Consider the following 15,533-nt stretch of genomic DNA (forward strand, 5'->3'; position numbering starts at 1 on the left):
TTTTATAGGTCTTAAATGTGATAAATTACAAGGAATTTTTTTTTGTATATTTGAGTCAGTATCTCATTATGTAGTTCAAGCTGGCCTTGAACTCACTATGTAGCCCAGGATGGCCTCCAATTCCTGGCAATTGTCCTTCCTCAGCCTCCAAGTGCTGGGTTTACAGGCATGTGCCACTATGCCCAGCCTTAGGAATTTTCTCACAAATCCCAAAGCTCAGGTATGGTGGCACACACCTATAATTTCAGTACTCTGAAAAGATGAGGCAGGAGGATGCCAAGTCCCAACCTAACCTAGGCAATTTAACAACTTAGCAAGGCCATGTCTCAAAATAGGAAATTTCAGAAAGGGCTGAGGATGTAGCTCAGTGTAAATGCATTGGGTTCAATCCCCCATACAAAAAAAAAAAAAAGTCAAAAAGAAAATGTTTTAAGTTTGCTGAATGTGAGAATTTTATGCTAAAAAATAGTTGCATATGCAATCACTAAAACCTTAAAATAAGAAGGATGCTTCTAGAACAAGGGAAAATGCTCTCCTTTAGCTATCTACTAGAATAGATGAAAACTATTTTAGGAGTGTGAAGATAAAAGTGAATTTCAAAAGGTCTCTAGATTAAACCTTGTAGTACATATAGAAGTAGCATTTTCTGAAAGTCATGAAGTCAAATGTAACAGGAAGTTCATTTTCAGAGTTTTTCTTTCTGCTGGTAAAATGGTGAGAAGATGATAATTGAATATTTGGCCTTTCTGTATTGAAGTTGTCTAGCTAAAACTGTCCTGATAATTACCTCTATTCTCTATGTGTAAATAGCCCTCTTTCTTAAAAAAACAAAAACAAAAAATCCCAAAATACAATCTTTATGGAAGATTGAATTATTAAAGATCTTTTGAGTTTTGGCCCTAGGTGGTAAATTTGTTAGCAAATGATTTTCAGTAGGCACTCAAGCCCCACAAAATATATTCTGTACAGAACTCAGTGGAGATGTTTATCCTAAGATATTTAAAATAGAGTACAGTAAGGCTTTGATATGAATGCAAAAGTTTAAAATAATTGAAATTCATAAGGTCTTATCTTTCAGTTTCCCTTTTATCTCTCAAAGTGAAACAAATGAGATATAATCCAGTTTGTGTTATGTTAATTTTCTTAAAAGTTTCAATTCGATTCTGGACAGTTATAGTTTAGTTTACAATTTCAGCATGGATTGATCTCACTTCAGTTTTTTGGTCATTCTCTAATGAAAGCTGTTTTAGAAGTAACAAAATATGAAAATACCATAAAATTACCATCTATCTAAAATGTTTAGATATACTGAAGTATTTTAATATATTATTGTATCTACCAAGGATCTGATCTACTTTAATACTTAGGAAAAATAATATAAAATGTGAGAATATGTGCAAATTTGTACAAGTTTTTTTTTTTTTTGTATCGGGGATCAAACTCGGATCCTTCCGCTTACAAGGCAGGCGGCAGAACCACTGAGCTAAATCCCCTGCCCCTGTAGAAGTTTTTTTTTTTTTTAAAGTTAATTACCACAATCCTTTAAAGAAAAAAATATTACCTATCATCTAAAACACTGACAAGTATTCGAAAGTATTTTGTTATTGATCAACCACTGTAAATTAGAAAAGCCAATGAAAATGTTAAAAGTTTTCATATGCCAGAAGACCCCAAATATTTTGCTAGTTAAAAATAAATTAGCAAATTGAAATATTTCGTTATAATTTGAATGTTCACTGTAGTTCCAGAGGACTGTGATACACAAATGAGTCCTTCACTAAACGTTAAGCATCTCTGCTCAGCCAAAGACCACACCCTCCAAAAAAACACACTTCAGTACTTCAGTATTTTTCTTAAATATCTATCCTCTTAATGGCATTTTATAAAATGGAGACTATATTAACAGGAATAGATGACTATATGTTATCCTAAAACATCTTTGACATGAAATATTATAAAGTCTTAATTCAAGGGAAATAAATGCATTTTAGCTTAACAATTTTAATCATAATGTATAAATCACATTAAAGAATAAGGCACTATAATTCAGAAGAATCTATGTTCCTTTATTGCTCTATGTAACAGAAGATTATTATCATTATCAAGTGATCTTTTGATTATCATCATTTGAACATGTGATTTCATTCATTTGCTGTTGTTTTACTTGATTGAATTAAAGCAGATACAAACTGGTCCTTTACTGATATGGGCAATGGCTAAACTGGTGGAGGTTTTTTTTTCTGAGGAGGGAGAAGGGAGTTGAAGTGTAATTGTTCTTATGCAAAAACTTCAATCACATCAAACAGGTTAACATGCTCCAATGCTAAATACCTGAACTTTTCAAATAAATGCAGGCCTATCTTGATTTTCAGAATAAGCCTCTATTCATTTCCATCAATGTTTTCACAAAATAGAAGGCAAAACAAGTGTTATGTACTTAACAGAACTCATAATTTAAATAATTAAAACTAATTTGTGTTTAAAGCTATTTGCAGATTTATTAGAGAAACAAATACAAATATGCATTTCTACAGAACTGTTTTTTTTTTTCCAAAATGATCTTAAACTTGTTCCACAGTATTCACTTGTTTATATATCTATGGTAACCCAAGTATTGGCTTCTGTACCACTTGTAATGAGACAATTGCCCTTCCATTGCAAATATAAAAAACTATTTAAAAAAAATTCGGCACATACATGTTAAATATTTTTCCTTAAAAAAATAATCTAATCAAAATATTGAATACTTTAGATTTAAACAATATTTTATTTACAAATCTGATTTGATGTACTTTATTAATTACACAAGGTAATGCTTCAATTTTCAAGAACAGTTGATTTTTGTTTATATAGACCAGTTGAATGACATCCTATCTAATAATATGTACTACACTTCAATTTTTTTCAAAATTAACATGACAAATTTTGTGATATTTTCATTTTTTGAAAAATGTTATTTAATTGGGGCACATATCTGATGAAACAAAAATAACATGCAGAATTCCAAAAATAATCTGTTAAAGTAATATGATACTTACCCTTTATGTAAAAAGACATCTATGAACAACAGTGCATAACAATATTATGTATTCATGTTTATGAAAAACCACGCAGGAGGCAAAATGAGTTCATCCTGTTTTCTAATCATATGCAATTTCATATGGCTGTTTGCATCAATTAAATAAAGTGTGTACATTAAATTTATAAGACTGCATTGCACTCAAAATTATTACGTATAGCCATGCTTGCCCTGTATTTAATAAGTGATTAATTTCTCCCTCTAACAGAGTAACTGGTCTCATATCATGTCTGTGATGTAAAGAGTATTAAATTATACTTTCATCTCCTCTAAATTGCTGCCTTGGAAAGCAAGAATTCCCTTCTTGGAGAAGACTTACAGTAAATAAAATTTACTTAAGGGCTCAGTGAGGAATCAGCATATGAATCAAGAACGCAATACAAGAATGGGTTAAAAGGAATGTGATTATAAGTACCTTTGTTGAAATCTATTACCACCATTAAAGATTCCAAGGAAAGATAGGGCCTGTAACATAGGGATTCCATTCATTGTTAAATTACTAAAATCTACCAATTTAATGCTTTCATACTGTTTATTTTTTCCAATAAAAAAATAAATCTCATACATTAGAAGTGGTACACAAAAAACTGGGATAAAATTTATCAGATTCTTGATAGCACCATTTACACATTCTTAAAGTAAACAATATGCACTTTCTTAGAAAGCGATATAAATATATAATACAGGACTTGCTAACCTCTGTTAACCATCTGAATGCGATGGAATAATCTATCTCTACTGTGCAGGTAGGCTTGTGCATGGTGGTGTGCAATATCATTTTAAACGTTTGTTACAGATGTGATGGGAAGCTGGAAGGAGTCGAATAAGCAGAAAAAAGAGCTTAGATCTATTGTAAGCAATGAGTCGAAATGAGCCGTTACAGGTTAGAATTTATCTTTGTTTCTGACCATTCGATGAGAAAATGACTTCCACACAAATAGATACATTTAACTGTTTCAGGAGTGGGTTGGGTGAGGTGAAGTAGGATTGAAGGTCCTACAGGTAATAGCAATAACTGGAAGTGCAGACGAAATTGGTCTTCAGTGCAAAGAGGAAGGCAGCCGTTTAAAAACTCTAGGTGCAATGTTGTGGTGCTGAAAGAAAAGCTCCCAGTAATAAAGGGGGGAAAAACTGCAATGCAACTTCAAGCAGTAATTTTGTGGTGCTGAAAGGACAGCTCCCAGTGTTGAGGAAAAGATCTTGGCTCTAGAATGAGGTGTCCAATCTGTATGATAAACAGCACACTGTGTCTCAGAGCGCCCATTCAATCTCAGTAAGTAAATGAAATATTGATTGAAAGTGACCCTGAAACAGAATGCATTAAAAAGACATAGAAAGCTGCAGAACTGAGGTAATTCGTATTCAGCATGTTCACCAGCCTCCCTATAGCAAAACAAGTCTATAAATAGTTGCATTTCATAAGATGTTTGGCCCTTGTATCATCAGTTTTCTCCATTTTGGATCAGTATAGCTGAACAGCCATTGTTACATGCCTACCTGTGGCAGTTTGAAGCCATACTAATTTTCTTGCAATAAATTAAAGCATCACATCACAAATCAATTCTACATGGTCTATAAGTTTCAGAGAATAAGTTTTTAAACAGCATGAAGCTGATTTACACATAATGCATACAAACCCTTATTTGTTACCACAAATTAAATTGTAAATATCTTCAATTTAGCTTTCAGTTTTAACTTACATATAACCATGCCAACTAGGTAAAGTTTTAAATTCCCATTTACAATTAAAATTGAACTGAGTGCATTGTCAGCAATACTGGTTAGTAAAATACACATAATTGTTTAATGGGTTGGCTTCAAAGTAACATTAAATTCCAGATGAAATGCATGGGCTCCACAGTGGACTACTGGAATTTTGAAATAAAAGACTGAAGATTTGCTAAGACTGAACAAAACATTTTAAAGACCCAACATTTGAAATGCTTCTAATACACATCCTAGGTCACTTCCTTTCCCTTTTTAAAACTGAGTGGGGCCCCAATCTTTGCCTTTGTCCACTGCTGACTCTGAGACAGCATGGTGAAGGAAATTTACATAGATATTATTTACTGTTAATGTATTATAAATGATCTGAGACTTGTGACATGCAAGGAAAAAATGAGACGGGAGACAAGTGATGCTACATGATGAACTAAGCACATTTATAATGATAAAATGAGTAAATATAATAGCGGCAATGCTAACCACTGATTCCACGAGATACACTATTTGTCAAAACTTACACAGCTACAGAGTATCGACGATAAATAGTCATTACCAATTAACACAGTTTACTACAGCTTTTCTCTTTCATTTAAACAAGCATATCATTCCCTTTTAAAATCATTCTCTAAATAAATATTTAGAGATAGAGAACTCTAAATGAAATAACAGTCCAATGTTAAAAACTAAAAAAAAAAAATGAGTCTACTCTTACAGTTTGACAGAAATGAATTATTAATAGTGAAAGGGGAAGGGATCGGGAAATAATTTCAAGTTCTCAATGTCCAAAAGTAAATTGCACAGTAAATCAATATGAAATGAAGAGTCCATATAGTTCAATGAACAAAAGGGAAAGTTCATGAGGACAAAGATCACAGTTCAGAGAGAGGCTGGACGAAATTCAGACATGGAGCATCACACTCATTGTTCTTTAATTGGTTGCACAGAAAGGAGCAGCTGGGATGCCATTTAGCTTGCTAGGATGGACGTAATCAATGGGTTGAAGTTGAGATGGAAGTAATTCTCTTTTGTAATTCAGTTGCTCAGCCAGATGATCCAGAGGTAGCCAGCATTTTATTTTTGTCCATTGAATTTAAGACTGCATGCACAGCATGAGGAGGTGCTTGGGGATGGATGCCCCTATGAGTGGCCTTGAGTGGGCAAACTCAGAGGTTAACAGATGGTGTGTCAAATGGCCTGGACAGTTGGCACTCAGGAGAGGTACAGAAGAGGGTGACAGTTGTTGGGTCTTGGGAACAAAGGCTTACTCAGAAATGACCTGTCAAAAAGCCTGACGAAGGTAGATCATACTACCTCTCAAGATAAACTGCCTCTTCTAAATAAGCATGCAGAAAATACTGTCTGGTTGGTGACATAAAAATGCTCCACAAAACATGCAAATTACCGAGTATTAGAAACTGCATTGGCTGCTAGCGCCATGCTGCAAAGACTCCATCATGGGAGCAAACAGCTAAATCACAGATAGCTTCACAGTAAAATCTACATTCACAATACTAATAGGTTTCTAGTGTTAACAAATTATACACAATTATAAGCTCTTAAAATGCAACATACTTATCAAGCAGTTGCAGATAATGAAACATTATCAGCTATCAATAATTTCTTGGCACTTTCACTTTTGTTTATAAAATTTCCAATACACTGTACCACAGTTATGTGTCTAAACAGTGAGGATGTTAATGGAGTAATGACTGTTCTACTGGCCAGGCGATGGGATCAGTAGTGAATTCAGTGCGTAAAAACAAATGTACAAACCTCTGAAGAGGTGGGACTCCATGTGAGAACTTTTGTTGAACTTACAAATGATGAAGAATGGGCCATGGCCAGCATGCAGCATTATTTCCATTGTCTAGTTCAGATGGAGAACAGGTGCTTTTATTGATCTGTAAACTTACCAATATAATTTTCCACAGTTTTAACCTTTTAAATATTTTACAGTGCTTTTATGCAACTATATTGCTTTTTGATCATTTTAAATTTAAAACTTAGTTTCAAAACATTGTTTCCTACTTCACTGTGCCCTAAGCAGGAAGTAAGACTTACATGACAGTGCTTTGGCCTCACTCCATTTTAGGTCACTGACCCCACCAAACTCAACCTAACAGTAGTTAATTTAGTGTTATCTAGAACTAATACTGAAAACTATACGCATATCCCTGTCTACATTCAATCATTAAACTACAATAATGCTGGTAAAATGGCAGGCTTAAATCTTACACTAGAAACACCTCTGACAAATATACACAAGCAAAGTATAGAGAACAAAACAGATCCAGAAAAAATTCTTTCTATGAAACATCTGGTAAAACACATATTATTTACATATACACATTGTCAACATAGTCGCATTCATTTGCATAATTATATATTAATAACAGAAAAACTTCACTTCTGCAAAGTACAGTACATCCTTCTTGAAAATGGGGTAAAGGAGGGGTTAAAACAATCTGATGTACAGTTGGGATACTCAACCCACTTTCTGAGGATTGGCAGCCCGAACTCCTTGCTCATACGTGATCCTTTGTGTAATTAAATACTGAGCAGCCTGTGTTGCAGCTGGTGTTCCAGTAATGGTTACCTTCCGATTCCTTGTGCCAGGTACGAATTCTCCCTTTTTGGAGATCTGTATCCTTGCACCAGTCAACTCTTGGTATTCCACTAATGTTTTCCCTCCTTTGCCAAGTATTGCACCAACTAAGTTTTCTGGCACTGCTATTTCAACTACATCCTTTGATCCATCTGTGGATTTTTCTGTTCCTAGAATGGCACTGGCAGCTAGGGGAGAAGCAGCTCCAAAATATCCATTGGTTGCAGCAGTAGCAGCAGCCAGGCTACCTAATGCAAATGTCCCCGCCGTACCACCAGCTGTGCTGCCACTGGCTGAGGCTTCACTGGCATAGGTGGCCAACAAATTGGCTGCTGCTGCTGCTGGGTTGGCACTGGCAGCTGCTGCAGCCAAAGCCCCTGTTGCTGCTGCTTGACTGAGACCTAAACCTAACGTGTTGAGATTATATCCATAGCTGGCTAATGTATTAAGTGCAGAGGTGATGGCCACCAGGTCATTGCCTGTAAAGCCAGATAAAACTGCTGGAAAGGCTGCAACGCCAGCAAGGTTAGCATGTCCTAATAGCCCTGCGGCTGCAGCAGCAGTTGGTAATACTTCAGCAGTGTTTGCATAAGGAGATCCGGTTGGATTGGAATTTGCCACTGGACCTGTCACATTGGCATAACTGATATTGAGACAGCTGCCACTCTGTGGATCCTCTTGTATCTTCTGGATGATAAGTTCAACAGCTTTTCGGTTTTGTTCCGGTTCTCCACTCACAGTGACAACCCTCTCTTGCAAGTTGATCCCATCGGGTTTCTGGGAAAGCTGCACCCAAGCCCCTGACTGCTCCATTATAGCCTTCACAGTAGCACCTCCCTTCCCTATTATCAGACCTGCTGTGCTGTTGGGAACTATAATCTTTACCTGTAATTAAAAAAAATACATATAAATAATACTTCTGTTTTGCGCACATACATTATATTACTTTGCTATCCTAGAAAAAGTAAAATAATAAATTGTAAATTAGTTCAAATATAATTTATGAAAGATATAAATACAACTTTAAAGTGACTTTTATATTTTAATAAAACTTTCTTGTAAAATAATTTCCAACGAAAGAAGAAATTTTCAAATCAAAATCACTACATAAAATTTTTTTCTTGAGTCTGCGTTTTGCAATAGAATTAAGGAACCAGTATGTTTAAAAGGAGGAAATCATAATGACAAATCAATGATAACATTTTTATATAGTTTTAAAATCACAATACTTTTGACGATTCTTCACCTATTGTAACTTTAAAGAAATCCTTTGCTCTAGAGCATATGGAAAAAAGAAGCTGAAAATCACAAAGCAGAGTTAATGAAGATAACAGTAGGAACGTTCTCTCTTAAGCCCCTTCAAAACATTAATTTCATGTTCCTTATCATCTAGTAATTTTTGGGTTATTCATAAGTACCTTAATTGTTTCATGATTGTTTTCAGAGATGAAGGTCAATACAATCAGTAGTAGTTGTTTTTCAACTAAACTGGTATATAACATTTAGCTTCATAAAATAGTTAATGCTTCCTAAATAATATTAATTTTAAATTTTTCAATGGCTTTGGGTAGGTTGAGTCTATCTGAGAATTGTATTACCTAAATCGTCTATCTACATTTGGAAAATGACTGTTCTGCTAAGGCAAGTAATTTTCTTTCTTGGCAGGTATAGCTACATTTTTAGAAAATAGGCTCCACTACCGTATTACCAAAGGATACTGAAAAATCAGTCACTTGAATATTTGCAACAATCTAATGTGACCATTAGAAGTATAGGCATGCTTGTTAATTTATATTGAAATATCCAGCCACAAAAATCAGAATATGTCTTTAGTTACAATCAATTATTATGAAAATATAAAATAAGTGTGGTATTCTCCATAAGCCCTATAATGCAAGTACATATTAATATTTAAAAAATGTATTTCAGTAGTACAAAGATACATATGAGGATGACTGATGGCTCAGTGGGTGGATCAAAACCTTTGATTCCTGCGTCACTGACAAAGCAATGAAGGGAATGGTTTCCTGGTTCCAGACGTTAAAATGGACAGGCTAAAATAACTTGTCAAAATTTAAACAGGAAATGTAGTTGTGCAGTGGAAATATTCTACAAAATACTTCATTAAGGAATTTTTAGCAAGCACCATTAATGCTATCTTTAAAACACAGATTTAGGTAAGGACAATTTAAAGAAATACAGTGGTGCATTTCTGGCAATTTTGTACTGGAAGGCAGAAAGCAGTAGAAGTATAAATGAAAATTCTAGACAGGGTCATCTAATGAATATATTTATGTATTTTACATACACATATGTGTATACACATTCCTCTGTTCTTTACACACTCAAGATTTACGACATGGTAGAATCCTGGTTCATTATAATTTGTTATGCAATAATTTCCTTCGATGAAAAACAATCTACATTTCTAGAAACATTTCTTAAGAATGTCAAATATATCCCTCATTTCCCTCGGTTTACTGTATTCACTTTCATGAAGTAGACTAAGATGTATTTTTTTAAACCTTTACTAATTTTGCTCAGACATTGTTATAGAAAATTATTTCTCTGAAAAGCTAATACGTTACAATTAGAAAGTTAGAAGATGATTATCTTACACCAATTATAAATTAGAATTATCTTTGTTTCATCACACAAAATGTTGATAAATTATACTTTTAGAGATTTAAGAATCTGTTAAATATTATTTCATTAATAAGCATTTATATCAAAATCAAAACTTTTTTGCAATAAAACATTGTTGAAAATATATATGACCTGGAAAACTTGTGATTTCACATAATTTTTATGAAGGAAAATACATTAACCAAGGCTTTGCAAGAGCTGATTTTAAATTATATTACCTTCTAGTATCACTGTTGTTTTGTTCAACATAATGTAACCTGTGACAACTCAGTAATGGAAATCACATGAAAGGTTTATTATAGGAACTATCCTATAGGCTGTTAATAAAAGGTAATGAAATATATAATTTTATAACATCTACCACAGTTGCCGTAAGCTTCTATGAAATGTTTACAGATTATATTAATTTCTACTACAAGCTGCACATCAATCTTATACTGTATTTACTATATTCAATTTTCTTTTTTAAATTCTAGGATTAGTGTCAAGTAGAACTTGCAGATCTGAGCATGGAACATTACTGAGCATTAGCTTGTCTTTTAAAAAACTTATTCCCCCTTTAATAACTTTTCTGCTTTTAAATATTCAGAAATTCTGAAATAATATGTTGCTCATAAAAAGTACACTGATTTTTCATTAATAAACCTTCAAAAAATCCCTATCATTGCAAATTGGAGAATTACATACAAATTATCATGTATCTTTATATTAAAGATGTCTTTATATGTAATTGGTACTATTTTCTGGTTTTAGTTTTAACCATCTGACATAATAGTATGTAAAAAAAATTATCAGCCAAAATCATTGTTTTAGCAAATACTGATGTGGCCCCCAAATTTTGTTGCCACGCTTGATTTGTCCAGATAAAACAAAAGGTGTGTTACAATTTGAGAAGAGCTGTTAATGCTTGTTACTAATAACTTCGTATTTATAACATGCAACACTTCTAGGATTAGATAATAATAGGCTATTACTGAACTAAGAAAAGTAAAATAAAATATAAAAAGATCCTTAAATTCTAAGTTCATAAATGTATACTTAACCTGGTCAAGGAATATGTTATCCAAATTTTATTTATGATAGAAGGACACGAAAATCTTCTTAGATTTATCTTTTTCTCTAAAGAAATAAAACAAACTGTATCTACCTGGGCATATAACATTAATCTAATATGGCTATACAGACTGGAATCAGACACTCTAAAAAGAAGTTGCAACAAAAAGAAAAACAAGTATGTATGATATCATAAGAAAGAATAGTGATAAATTTACATTTTGAGTCAGGTCAGAGTTAAGTGATGCCAACATGGAAGATTAGAGATGCTAGGCAATGTACTATTAGGAAGAAAAAGAAAGAGAAAAGAAAAGGAGCATGAAGAATTACATAAGACAGCCTAATAGCTCACTTCTTCAATATATAGGCATAGAGTATTTACAAAGAAGAATTCTGTGCACTGACAGTGTTTTCATTATAACTGATCAACTGCAAATTTTAATTGTATAGGTGTATGAATATTTATTGGTGAAGTCTATTAGTGCACTAACAAATGCAGACATACTTATTTCTAAAGAATTGGGTGAAGACTACTGTATCTTAAACAACATACAAAGTAACTGGCACAAAACATATACAACTAAGGTATGTTCTTGACAGTTATAATACAGATTTCTCTTCAGAGTTATGATCTATATGTGATCCCATCTATCTGACAATTTATAAATGCTTACTGACAGGCCCAGACACTGTGTTGGAAGCTGGTGAAAATATGACATGTCCCTGCCTTTAAAGAGTTTATAGAGTAGTTACAGAAAACATTTGTGCAAGTTTTTCAATAATATCTGAGTAGGGCTAGCCCAGAAGTATATAAAAGAAACACAAAACCTAACTAGGAAAAGGGGTAGGTAAGAAAATACTTAAAAGGCCATGACCATATTTATCCAAGTGTGTTAAACATTTTTGCACTACCAGTACACTATTTTTCAACTACCAAATATTCCCATAAATATAGTCACTGTTACTTCTGTAGCAGGGATTTCCTTTTTTCAATTTAAAACCATTTCAACAGAGATGATCTACTTAATAATATTATTTTTAAGTAAAAGAATCTTTAAATTTTCTGTATTCTAAACTTATACTTCAATAAATATCAGATAAGATTAATGATATAATTATACTAACTATCTCTTATCCAAAATGCTTGCATTTCAGATTTAGCATATTTTGGATGTGGAATATATGCATATGCACAATGAGATATTTTGGGGGTAGGACATAAGTTTAAATGAGAAATTAGCTTAAGTCGCATGTACAATTTATACATATAGCCCAAAGTTAATTTCACATAATAATTTTAGTGCACTTCAATTTTGATTGGAACTTACCACATTAGATCAAGTATGGAATTCTGCCCCTGTGGCATGTTGATGTTAAAAGGTTTCAGAGTATCAATTTTCAGAATAAAGGTGCTCAACCTATAGCAGTAACTTTCTCAGGGAAAAAAATCAGGGGGGTGACTATTTTTCTATTTATAATAATAAAAGAAAATCTGTTTTAGGACTTCTATGGTAAGTATTAAAACCATCAAACAGGAATGTACTGATGTGTTTCTTATTAAAAATAAACATTAAGACAAATGTACTCCTTTGCCAAATAGGAACCCCATTCACTGTGGTCATAAGACTATGAAGAGATGTGATTGTAGACATCATATTTCATCATCCTGGCAGGGAAATTATTAAACTATTACATAAAACTATAAATAGATGAAAATAAGTTCCAGTGTAGTTTAATATCAATTAAGAGTGTGCATAGCTTTGTTTAGGGCTGTCATATTATTTGCCATTTATGCATAAGCTAACATTTATAAAGTAATTTCTGTCTACAGTACCAAGTACCTGTTATTTTACACAACCACTCATGGACTTCATTCATTCACCTGGCATGCAATCTATTCTAGCAATAGAACCTCGGTTTTCCTTTGAGAAGCACACTTTCTCATTCTCTTTTTTTTGGTACCGGGGATTGAACTCAGGTCCTTGTGCTTGCACAGCAGGCGATAAAAGCACTGAGCTAAATCCTCAGCCCCTCTAATTCTTAATATATGTGCTTCAGGTAAGGTTGGCAATCTTCTAATGTCTTCATGAGTGGAAACAAGACCTGGGTCTGATCTATCACTATTTTCCATACCCATGAAAATTGTTGATTAGATATTCAGTGCATGACACAAGGTGGTCCAATAAGAATTGGTCTGATGAAGCTGTTGGGGTAGAAGTTATTTATGTTCCTAAGCTAGTAGAATATGATCTTGCCATTGACAGTGACTATCTTGCCATCATATGAGAAAAATAACTCTTCACACCTGACTGGAAGTGAAGTTAATGAGAAAATCTTACTCAACATTCTCCCATAACTCCTCCCACTTAAATTCTCACAGAACTGTCCAGACTCCTATGTAGACAATCAAAATCTCAGGACCCCATCTCCAACTTGTCTTCACATTGTTATCATCTATGACAAGAAGCCTATGTTAAATCCAAACTTTATTTAACTTCTTAATATATTCTTATTGTTTCCTTGTATTTCTGTTCTATTTCAAAGATTGCTCCTGTAGTGTTCTTTTCCTCAAAATGTGCACATCTTTGCCTGATAAAATCTTGTGTCTCTTGCAAGTAGTACAATAGCAACATATTTTTAAAATTCAAACCCTATTCTCTAAAACCAGAAGTGTCAAAGTATTTTTTAGGTTTCTTATGTTACTTACCCTATGGTGACTTGTACAACAGATATTTATCTCATAAAATTATACCTTCTTAAAGGCATTTACTATTCACACCTAGCTGACATCACCAACTGGATTAACTGTTAAAGAATTTAGAAATAGATTTGTATAAGAAATAAGCAATAAAGTTTTGAAAGTGATCTATCATGGCCACGCAGGAGTGTGTTTGTGTGTGTGTGTGCACGTGCGTGTGTGTGTACAAAATATCTCACTTTGGTCTCATAAACAAATGAACTTCTTTGTCATCCCACAACTCTAAAATTGTAAAATTACACCACAATCACACCAAAAAGATAAATGCACTGACATGGTAGACTTATCAGAGAACTGCTTCAATCAAAACAGAGGCTAGTGGTTATTTAGAAATCTAATGAATAATAAAATATGCATGACATGCCTTCTAAGTTTTCACTGGTGTATTATGTTTTTCAAGCGTTTCATCATTTTTCACTTATTAAGCTTGTGCCCAGGCTGTTTTAGCCAAAAATTGTAGCTAGATTAATTCTGAAAGTCTAGAATATAAATATGTTGGTATTTACCAAATTAAATGGTGAAACGCATCAATTAATAAAATGGATGAAAATGATATCTTCTACTGAATCATAATCATAACTCTTAACTGATACAATGAACTCTCATCATTTCAATTTAATTTTAAATTCAAAATATCTGACATACAAAATTAAGGTCTTTAGAAGTTTTGTGCAAATTGTACCTCATTTTGTTTCTTCTTGTGAAGGGCCATACTTTATTTTGCCCTCTGGTGCCAAGTTATGACAAAGACTGACAGGCAAAATGTCTTTTTTATCTGTGCATCTTTGGAAGAAGTCTGAAACTGAATATTAATCTCCACAATATTTCTAAAGGCAAAAAGTTTAATGTACTTATTTTTTTTTTTTTTTGCTTAACACATTATTTCAAAGTCCCTGAAGCATTATTCCATTTTTTTTTCTTTTGGTAAAATGCTACATATTTTTAAAATACATCACTTTACATCCCAGAGAAGGATATTAGGAATGAGAAAAATATAAAATGTCTATGCTTTCTAGATAGAAAAGGAGAGAGGCACTTTGAACTACTCCTGTTATGCTGAGATGATAAGCACTCCAGAGATAATTACAACAACAAAAAAGAAAGCTATTACAGTCATACCTTGGTACATAATTGCTTTGATACTCATGTTATTTGGTACTTGACACGTTTTGACTTAAAACTTTTGTCCTCATATTTGTCCTATGGTACTTGACAGGAAGAACTTTTGGTGTTGATGCCTCCTGACTGACTACCCTTTCCAGCCAAAACAGTTTGGTAATTGTCATTTTTGGCACTCATACCACCTCCCCCAACCAAGATACCACTGTAGAGTCAAACAACTATGAACAAACCATGAAGGCCATAAACAATACACTATCACTATAGAAATCTCTTATTTAAAGAAGTGAAAAATAATTTGGAATACTGAGGTTATATTTATGGAGATCTACTTATCAACTATGTGTCAAATTATAAGGAAGTTCTTTGAAATCATCATCATTGTTATTATTATAAATCCCTTTTTAGTTCATCTTTTTCAAGGTATATAAAATCAGATGTGTTTACAGTTCTTAATTGTAATGTGAAAAAATATATTTTAAATATTTAGTTTTGATATAAAAATGTTTTTAAATTTAGTATTGGAAACTGATTTGAATAGTCAATTT

General features: G+C 33.1%; 1 protein-coding gene across 9 annotated transcripts in view; it reads right to left on the reverse strand.

Annotated features, from left to right (window-relative positions):
- Nucleotides 1-5,220: 5,220 nt before the first annotated feature.
- The window catches only part of Nova1 (NOVA alternative splicing regulator 1), a 143,349-nt gene continuing 133,036 nt past the window's right edge, over nucleotides 5,221-15,533 (reverse strand). For all 9 annotated transcript variants that reach the window (XM_004864054.4, XM_004864052.4, XM_087197048.1 and 6 more), the window contains one exon: nucleotides 5,221-8,294. In XM_004864054.4, the coding sequence (XP_004864111.1) occupies nucleotides 7,290-8,294 (1,005 nt within the window). In that variant the 3' untranslated portion in view covers nucleotides 5,221-7,289. The remainder of the gene's footprint in view (nucleotides 8,295-15,533) is intronic.

Source organism: Heterocephalus glaber, unplaced genomic scaffold (genome assembly GCF_053883595.1).
Source record: "Heterocephalus glaber isolate CG9 unplaced genomic scaffold, H.glaber_assembly_v1.0 deba00001662, whole genome shotgun sequence".
Lineage (NCBI taxonomy): Eukaryota > Metazoa > Chordata > Mammalia > Rodentia > Bathyergidae > Heterocephalus > Heterocephalus glaber.